We start from the raw sequence: 10480 nt of genomic DNA, 5'->3' as shown, positions 1-10480 counted from the left end.
AGAAACAGAGAAACAAATAGAGACATAATGAGCATAGCTGCTGTTCCAACCAATTAAAATTGATTTGTTTAACCCAAACTAAAGAATAATAATGATGTGCATTTGATCAGATATAACTGCAGGACAAGATTATGAGCTGCATTATTTGAATGCTTGGCCAAAGAGATGTGTCTTTAATCTAGATTTAAACAGAGAGAGTGTGTCTGAACCACAAACGTTATCAGGAAGGCTATTCCAGAGTTTGGGAGCCAAATGCGCAAAAGCTCTACCTCCTTTAGTGGACTTTGCTATCCTAGGTACTACCAAAAGTCCAGAGTTTTGCCACCTTAGGGAGCATGATGGATTGTAGCGTGGTAGAAGACTAGTTAGGTATGCAGGAGCTAACCCATTAAGGGCCTTATAGGCAAGTAATAATATTTTGTAACTGATATGGAACTTAATAGGTAGCCAGTGCAGAGACTGTAAAATTGGGGTAATATGATCATATTTTCTTGACCTGGTAAGGACTCTAGCCGGGGTAGTTAACTTAAAGGGATAGTTTACCGAAAATTGAAAACTGTCATTATTTATTCACCCATTTAGACTTACTTTCTTCGGTGGAACACACAAGGAGGCAATTTGAAGACTGTGCTGGTCATTTTTTCCCATGAAATTACAATTAATTGGGACTGAAGCATTTTGCTTTTTTTAAAAGGAAAAACACTATAAAGCAAGTATAAAATATATTTAAAGTCGTCTGTTGTCATGTGATACATTTAAGCTGTTATTCATTGATAATCTTATAGCTCTGCTTGACAGAACTAAAAATGTCAGTTTTGATCCGTTTCACAAAACTAGTCTTAATGATTAACTAACTGGACTTTGAGGTTTTTGGACTAGCTGGTTTTTGAATTTGGTTCACAGACTCAAGGATCCAGTCACAGCAATTCTTGATGTAACAGCTCGGAAGAAGAAGAGATAACTAGCGAATGACTTACATTTATCACCCAAAGCCCTTGTATGACTTCAGAAGACTTATATTGTACAAGTCATATGGGCCACTTTTATGATCATTTTATGGTACCCTTGCATCCTTTCTGAAGCTTGAAAGCTCCTGTCCCCATTCATTTGAACAGATTTACTAGTACATTCTGCAGAATGTCTAGTTTTGTGTTACAATGGGAAAAAGAATGTTGTACAGCTTTGGTACAACTTGAGAGTGAAGAAATAGAGACAGAAGTTTATTTTTTAAAGAGATCACATCAATTGTACTTACCTTGTCTTCCAGCAGAGGTCAGTATAGTTCTTCAAATGAATCCTGCCTGTCAAACTACTTTTTGATATCCACAATAATTCCACTCAAGGCTGATTTATTCATGCATTCCTTTTGTTCTTTTCGGTGACAGATACAGCCCTGATACTTAGAGGACGCTTGTGACACAAAAGAGGTTTGTGTCAACAATACTTTCAATGTTTTTGATGTTTAGAGTGTTGAATTCCACAACAGGACAGCTTTCACTGGTATTTTGGATGTCTTTGCTGACAGCCTGTTCCCTGGATGCCTAAAACGAGTGCTTTTGTAAAGGAAAAATCTCTTGTCGGGGTGTGTTGTTTTAATGGGTGTCAGGTCCTGTGAGGCTGATAGCTTTTTCCACAGAAACTTTTGGATCAAATTCTTCAAAGACACGGTGACTGAGGGAAGTGCCTGTCCACAAGATTCATATCCCCCATGTTCACCTTGCCTGAGGCAAAGTGCTGAAGACAAGGAAGACCTTTGCAGCTTCCTCCTGAGAGCAGAGATTGGCTTTCTGGTGCATTGTTCCAAATATAAAACACCTTTTACTGGACCTGGGGTGAATCCATACGACCATACGTGCTGTGCGATAGTTTTTTTTTTTTTAAAGAGAACATGTTTGATAATACAGTATAAGAAAACTTATAAGACTCTAGACCTGGTTGGAGTCTGTTTTTTGTTGAGAATGTACTGTCAAATAAACACTACAGAAGATAGCACGTAGAGCTTTCACCAGTGGAAATGGGTTGACCTTATCTAAAGAATGTTTAAACAACCCATTACAAAGATTTATTACGTGCAGCTTGTTCTACTATTGAAATGATTTTGTAATTACTCAACTATCAACTATGGTCTCAACCATCAACAATGGTCTCATAATCTCAAGTAGTTATTTGAAAAAAAATAAAAGAAAGAAAGAAAATGCAAGTGTTGCCATTTTTGAACCTGCTTTTATTCAGATTCATTATGCAATTTTCTCCACATTAAAATACGGACATTATGATCTCTTTCTTTAATAGCCAATTTCAGAATGTGACACAGTTTGGTAATGTTAAAATGCCATGGGATGTATGATAAAAAGAGAGGGGCATTTATTCCTCATACTCCTTTGCCCTGGAAGTGTCAGGGTTTCTGGTGCAGAACGTGAAATTTGGGGTAATAGAATTCAGGAGAGAACAGTGTAACGGGAGATTAGTCTGGAAAGTCAGTGATCAGGTGTTAGATGACAGATTGGATGACATGATGATAAAGGAGAGACAAGTTAACTTAAGGGTGGAAAACTCGTCTTTTTTCAGCAATCAGAATTCAGAGCTGGTTGTGGTGCTTTGAAAGTCTCATGAAAGGAAGAGCAAGCAAATATGCTGATTTAAAAATGCAAAAATGTTAACAAGTCCTTGAGTCTCTGAGGTCAGTATGCTACCTGCTGGAAACCTTGAAAGAGTTATTATAGAGTGCCTTGCATACCGAAAAGGAAAAGGAAAAACGACCCCATTAAGAAAATGAATAATTTCCTTGCAGATAAACTCACAAAATATGTAGAGCCGCAAAAAGTTTCTGAATTTCTGCAACAGTATTATGTAGGCAAAAATTGACTTGACATTAATCATATAATATTTTAAATGTAGTATGATATTTAATTTAAAATACACAACTTTTATCCTAGGTTGTAACCACAGTACCATTCAAATTGCACTGATTTCATTCATGTCATATCAAGCAGAAGCCATTCACACGATTGAGTGAATGAGAATAACACTGTGACAGTGAAGTCTGACAAATCTGATAAATATATTTATTTATTTTAAAGACTACACATAAATCATTTACTACAAACACACAATAAAATAATTATATCATGAAATTAATCCGGAATGCAAGTCAAAAGACTGAATGGACCCTATTTACTTTGCTTTCTTAATAGACAGCCCACATCTTATTTTATATCATAATAATAATAGTAATAATAATAGACTAAAATGTACTTACATTTAAATTAATCATTTGATACAATACATTTATTCTGTACGCTTTTAAATTGTACTTGCATGTAAAATACCTTCCTGTCAATACATCAGTAATTAATTTATGTAGTTACGCCTACATTTATTTATTTATTTATGCATAAGTACATAGTAGTTAGACACTTCATATGAATTAGGACGATAATAATTATAATAGATATGATTATTGATATTATTAAACTATTTTTTTTACACATAAATCATTGACCTAAAATAATGCTTGAACTAATACTGTCAATAAATAATTAGGAATGCAAGGTTAAAGATAAAATATTATTTAAAAATATTACATATATTAATTTTATTTATGAATACTGTTTATAAACAGTATTTAGGAACGGTTTTAGGAACCTGGATGAATAGCTTTAGGACCCTGCAGAGCCCCGCTATAAAACACGTGGAGATTCAAGCAACACTCTTCCAAAGAATCAACACTTCACCAAAGCACGAGACCAAACCGCATCTGTTCTTAGCTGTCCGTGTGCTCTTTGCTTTTGTTTACACTCTGCACGTGTGACACGGGACAGTGTGAACACAGTAGACTGTAAGATTTAAGCAGTACTGGCTTTGTGAAGCTCTCCTGACAGCTCTATCGCGGGTCCGTAGACCACCCTCCCCTATCTCCCCTGTGGATTTAATCGAATTGCAGGAAGTCCCTCACATCCTCTCTGCTTGCGCTGTGTGTGTTTGTGTGTGTTCCTGTGTCGGTATATTATGAAGATCTCATCATAAGGAGCCGGGCATCATGAGGATCTACCGGCGCATGGAGAACTGGTGCCTCATGAGCGGACTGCGCGCGTTTGTGCTGCTGATAGTGGGACTGGCAGCTGACATCTCCACTCATCACTCACCCGACGGTAAGAGACACACTTCATATTAGTGCTTACCTTACTGTACACTTTTACTGAGTAAAACTAATAAAGAAAGGCAATTACTGTAAGTTCATTGTTATTACATGCGCTGGGGTAGCAGACCTTTGTGCCTGGTCTACCCCTAAAGGGTGCATATTGTTATCCTATAAAGCCTTTAGGGGTGTACCTTTGAGGGTATTGGCCCAGTGACAAGCTGGTGTACCCCTAAAAGTTACTTTTGAACATTTGCTAAAAAGGTTCAAAATTAAGATTAAAGCAATCTGAAATATGTGGAAATGAACACAGTGTCCAAAATTTGAAATGATATCCAATAATAACAACAGTGAAATGTTATATGTCAAATATTGAATTTTAAAAGCATGGAAGAGTTTGGCAGTTTGAATATATTTTTTTGATTGAACTCAGTTTGTGAACAAAGCACATGAATAAAACCAGTGGAGAGATGCTGAATGAGATAAATAGGAAACCTTGTGTGCATGAGGATGAACAACAATAGCAGGAAAGAGCAGAGATGCACATTTACATGTGGCTTTAGGAGATATGTTCAACAGTGAACATTTAAATGTTTTGACATCTGGTTGTCCTGTCTGTGTATATTAATTAAATCAGGGGTCACCAAACTCGGTCCTGGAGGTCCGGTGTACTGCAGAGTTTAGCTCCAACGTGCCTCAACACACGTGCCTTGAAGTTTCAAGTATACCTAGGAAGACCTTGATTAGCTGGTTCAGGTGTGTTTGATTAGGGTTGGAGCTAACCTCTGCAGGATACCGGCCCTCCAGGACTGAGTTTGGTGACCCCTGAATTAAATGAATGGCATTTAGAAAAAGCTTGTGTTGGACACACTGAGATGTACACAAAGATGCACCTTTAAGGGTATTGCCCAGACAATGATATCCAATAATAACAACAGTGAAATGTTATATGTCAAATATTGAATTTTAAAAGCATGGAAGAGTTTGGCAGTTTGAATATATTTTTTTGATTGAACTCAGTTTGTGAACAAAGCACATGAATAAAACCAGTGGAGAGATGCTGAATGAGATAAATAGGAAACCTTGTGTGCATGAGGATGAACAACAATAGCAGGAAAGAGCAGAGATGCACATTTACATGTGGCTTTAGGAGATATGTTCAACAGTGAACATTTAAATGTTTTGACATCTGGTTGTCCTGTCTATTAATTAAATCAGGGGTCACCAAACTCGGTCCTGGAGGTCCGGTGTACTGCAGAGTTTAGCTCCAACGTGCCTCAACACACCTGCCTTGAAGTTTCAAGTATACCTAGGAAGACCTTGATTAGCTGGTTCAGGTGTGTTTGATTAGGGTTGGAGCTAACCTCTGCAGGATACCGGCCCTCCAGGACTGAGTTTGGTGACCCCTGAATTAAATGAATGGCATTTAGAAAAAGCTTGTGTTGGACACACTGAGATGTACACAAAGATGCACCTTTAAGGGTATTGCCCAGACAGTGACAAGCTGAATCCCTAAAGGTACAATGAAATATTAATGAAATAATATTTAAAAAGTAATATTTTTAATGTAATATTTAATAATGCAAACACAAAATTAATAAATATTTTAAAAAGGCACTAGGTAAAAACATCTGTACATCATTTCATGCTTCTTATTGCATTATTTCTTATTATTTCTTTGTATTTATTACTTTAAGAACAAATTTAAATGCACTTGACAATTATTCACTTTACAGTCAAAGATATTGCAGGTGAAATTCAGCTATATGGAAATTGCATTTGATCCAATGATATGTATTTATTTAACAAAAATGTGCAACAATGTCAGTACTCCATAGTTTTATTAGGTTAGTGGGATTAGGTTTTAAATAGGACTTGATTTTGGCATGTACATGTGCTGCATTCATTTCAGTGTGACATGATTGAACTGAAATAAATGAACTTTTCCATGACATTCTAATTTATTGAGATGCACCTGTATTTGAATTCTGTATCCGATTTGAATGGCTACTAATCACTTAAAGTTGCTTTGCATGGCCAAACTCTATAGGGACAAATTCAGTAAATATGATGCACCCGGCATTTCAGTGCACAAACCTCATAATAACAGAACATCTCTTTAAATGTGATGTTTGCGTATGTTACAGTACGTCTATTGTTCATGGCAGCACTTAAGAAGAATGTCATAATCAGGCATAAATGAAGACACATAGTCAACAATGTTGACAAAAATGATATATTGATAATGATAAATATGAAACTAAAACCACCAGTGAGTGGCGGCATGTGACAGTCTTGTCAGTGAGTCATTGTGTCATTCAGATGTTTGAATCACAGTGGTGCTTCAATGCTATACAATTTCAGCAAAGTATGCCAGATTATAGTGATCTGCCACATCCTCCACACCACAGTGCTCTGAACCAGTCCACAAAATTGCAAAATTGCTGTGAATCGGATACTAAAACAAGACAGCATGTGGAAGTAAATGGCGCTGTCAGTGTAAAAATATGCAGTCTACTCTACTTTACTGCAATCCTGAAGATTTAAAGTTTGCGTTCTTTTAATTCAGCTTTGAGGTGGTCACGCCATGACGTATCAGTCTTCTGTTGGTCACACATCTTCACATGATTCGAATTCGCAGGGCAGAGTTCACCAAACTTGGAATCCAGTGAAATTCACATAAGCTTGCGTTTCCTGTCTACCGCATCCACATTTGTATGAATGGAAGTCAGTGGAATGTGACCAACCCTAGTAAATAGAGACAAGGAGGAATGTATTGATAAAATAGTGATAAATTTGGTGGGTATTTCTGTTGAAATCTACAATTCCCTTCCTGTGTATGTTTCTTTTTCATGTGAGAAAGAGATAGCTAGAGACACTCATGTAGATTTTTTTGGATAATGCAGGGTGAGGTGACGTGATCACCAAACTCTGATACAGTTTTTCCACACCCTCTTGAGCTGGACTATGTGTGTTTGTGTGTTTCTTTTTAAAAGGATTCAGGTCTGCCCCAGCAGTCATGTGGATCACCTCACTATGGCCTTGGCCTCCATGACCAATCAATTCTCCATGAGGGTTCTGGTTTTACCTCCTGGAGAGTGACACACTAACATACATAAGCCAATTATCCAAATTTACAGGATGATCAAATATCTCTTGTGGATTAATGTAAGGCAGATGCATTCAGTCTTACGTTCATCACAGCTTTTGGTGTTATAGTATAAGGAGCTGTACTGAGACCACTTTCACGGTTTCTGAGTTTCTGAAACAGTTTTGACATGTTTAACACACCCCTGTTATTCTCTGCATTTATTCAAAGCTCAACACCACACACACACACATACACACACACACACACACACACACACACACATCCATACACACACACACTCATTCACTGACTGGCAGAAATGCAAACTTATTGATTCTGGCTCAGACAATAGGGATCAGTTTGTGCAGTCTGGTGGTACAGGTCTAAGCTCTTTGCACTCATTAGTCTTTTGCTGTCATTGTGCATGCCGATTTCTCTAAGTGTACAAACATGTCTAAAAGTCGGACATATTAGACACAGCTAAGTGGTCTTCAAAATTTGGTTTATGTATTTGTGTTTGTGAATATGTTGCATTTGTTTAGAACTGTGTTCAGGGATGTATATTTAGTTGATAAAAAATATACTTTACATTGTAGTCTATTTGATTCTTCATTATATGCGGGCTGTTACGGTAAGGGAGAACGCAGGAGTCTCAAACTTCACTTGAATAGAGTTTAATACTGAAAATGCAGGGTACATACAACTCAGGAGCAAAATCAAACAACTATTATCAAAGTTGACCGGACAAGGAATGAAGGAACAAACAGGAACTAATACACATAGGATAATTAACAAAACAGGTGCATAGAATAATCAATCAACTCAACAAGAACTGGAAAATGACCATAAAAGCAAACTCAGGAACAAGAACAGGGGTAAAACACGGAAAAACAAGTCCACAACACTGACATTACAGCCCCCCCCTCCCGATAGGCACGTCCCGCGCCATAACATATCCACCGGGGAATGGGGGTGGGCGCTCAGGGCAGATATGGGAGCTCAGGGGGCCATGGCGGGACAGGTAGTTCAAGGTGCCATGGCGGATCAGGTAGTTCGGGGAGCCACACGGAGGAGCAGGTACTCCACGAGGCCATGGCGGATTTAGTGAACTCAGGAGGCCATGGCGGTGCAGGCAGTTCAGGAGGCCATGGCAGAGCAGCCTCCGCGGCCCCAGCCCTCGCCTCTATGTGTGGAGCCCTACTACCCCCCCCCCCCAAGAATACTTGGAGAGGATAATGGGCTCCAAGGCCTTCTCGTTTGGTGCGGTATGTGGGGGTTCCTGGCGTGGGGTGAGCTGGCGAGACGCGGCGTGCCTCAGAGGGGGCTGGACGACGAGACATTTCCTTTATTTCTTCCACTTCAAAATCTGAATCATTTAAGAAAAGGACAAGATTAATCAGCTCAATCAGGGGATAATCACACATGGGAAGACCACAGTGGATCGTCTCGTCGTCCAGCCCCAGCTGAAAGCACGCACCAAGAGTGAAGTCGTGCCAGCTCAGCTGGTTAGCAAGCTCAAGGAAATCCTCCACATACCGCTCCAACCTCCGACCAGCCTGCCGCAAACTCCACAGTCTGTCCTCAGTCCTATGAGACTAAAAATGAATTGTTTAATAATTTAATCAATCCGTCAATCAATCAATCTATCTATCTATCTATCTATCTATCTATCTATCTATCTAATTTGTCTGTCAGTCAGTTTATTATCTATCTGAGATTATTTTTCTTTCTTGCAAATTTTTTAATGAATATCGTATGTTATATTACAAGTATAATTCAAATGTGGCTATGAATGCAGTAGTATATTAGTTTATTAAAATAGAAAACAAATGTTTCAGATTTATATATGTACCCCAGGATAAATATGTTTTTGAAGAGAAAAATGAACAGCAGGAGTCCTTAACCTAAGGGCCACTGTTTAAAGAGGCTAATACCATAAGATGCCACTCATAGTTAGCCTCAACCATTTAAGATGTCGATCTTCCAAACTCTCATTTCTTTCCCCGTCAGAGAGCCTCAAAATCATAATCTGTAACTACACATCGATACCAGTGAGCTCAGAGAGTGAGAGAATGACATGCAGAGCCAGAGAAAGAGATTATTATGGCAAGGTCATAAAGTATATAGATACTCTCAGTCAGTAATCTCTCTTCATTCACACCATCACACCCACATTAGCCATTTACCAACACACTCACTCTTTCTATCTGACACACCCACTTAATCTCCAGTTCTCTCGCTCACTATCGCATTTTCCTCTTTCAATCTCTCACCTCTTGTCCCATTTCAGCAGCTGACTCTCAAAGTGCTGACGCTGCTTTTTCAGGCTGTTAGGAGAGAACTAATGTATTCAACTCATCCACTTAGAAACCTGAAGACGCTGCAAACAAGAAACTTATCATTAACTTGTCTGCCTAGTGGTAGAAGAAAGTCCTCATTACTGATTCTGATTTTGAGATGTTTTGGAAGTGACTGGTGAGAGGTTTATGTGAACTGGAAAGTGATTAAGTAAGACTGAACTGTGCCCGGTGATCACGGTGTATTCTTTTAGTGATTGGTTTTGCTAAAGGAATTATGCAAATCTGGTAATTTGCATAACTTACGGTTTTACATAAAGAAATATTATAAGCAAGCAAGAGTATTTGCTCAACATGTGGTTCATTAAAACATACTTAACATGCACTTGTGCTGGTTTGACAGTAACAAACTTTATCGAAGCAGCATTTACATTTTTTTTTATGTTACTTTTATCATTTTAAAGAATATCTTCATTTTTTACTCCACTACATTTCAGAAAATGTTGGTTTGAAGTGAAGAAATTGACACCACTCTTAATGTTCATTGCATGAACAAATGATTATTTTGAACTGATTCTTTTGATTCGCTTGAGGCACAACAGAGACACACTCTGATGTCCACTTCATGAACAAATTATTCTTTTGAACCGATTATTTGGGTGAAATCACATACTCTCTGAGTAGGTACTTGAATAAGTAATTACTTTGTAACCATGTGTAGTATGAATGGAATCTGGATGTATTGCATTGGTCATGTTGTCATTTTCATGTGAAAAATATAAAATACAATCAAATACATGGATGTAAAATCTGAGTAGAACATGTGTGAATAATCATGCATGTCAGTTTCCGAGAATTTCACGGAAAGCTTTTTAGACATAAAGAATACAGTAAAAATCTCTCACATTTGATTAATTTACACCATTACAAACATGTGCAGCGATTCCCACACAT

At 38.0% G+C, this 10480-nt stretch overlaps 2 protein-coding genes across 2 annotated transcripts in view; both read left to right on the top strand.

Annotated features, from left to right (window-relative positions):
- The window catches only part of LOC107594852 (centrosomal protein C10orf90 homolog), a 42299-nt gene extending 40322 nt beyond the window's left edge, over positions 1-1977 (top strand). The window contains exon 6 of the mRNA XM_016285060.1: positions 1637-1977. Within this exon, the coding sequence (XP_016140546.1) occupies positions 1637-1675 (39 nt within the window). The 3' untranslated portion in view covers positions 1676-1977. The remainder of the gene's footprint in view (positions 1-1636) is intronic.
- Positions 1978-3729: 1752 nt separating this feature from the next.
- Positions 3730-10480, top strand: part of LOC107594792 (disintegrin and metalloproteinase domain-containing protein 12-like) — a 144420-nt gene continuing 137669 nt past the window's right edge. Inside the window, exon 1 of the mRNA XM_016284968.1 lies at positions 3730-4151. Within this exon, the coding sequence (XP_016140454.1) occupies positions 4040-4151 (112 nt within the window). The 5' untranslated portion in view covers positions 3730-4039. The remainder of the gene's footprint in view (positions 4152-10480) is intronic.

Source organism: Sinocyclocheilus grahami, unplaced genomic scaffold (genome assembly GCF_001515645.1).
Source record: "Sinocyclocheilus grahami isolate Dianchi unplaced genomic scaffold, SAMN03320097.WGS_v1.1 scaffold191.1, whole genome shotgun sequence".
In the NCBI taxonomy this organism is placed as follows: Eukaryota; Metazoa; Chordata; class Actinopteri; order Cypriniformes; family Cyprinidae; genus Sinocyclocheilus; species Sinocyclocheilus grahami.
This window is presented reverse-complemented; position numbering and strand designations above follow the sequence as displayed.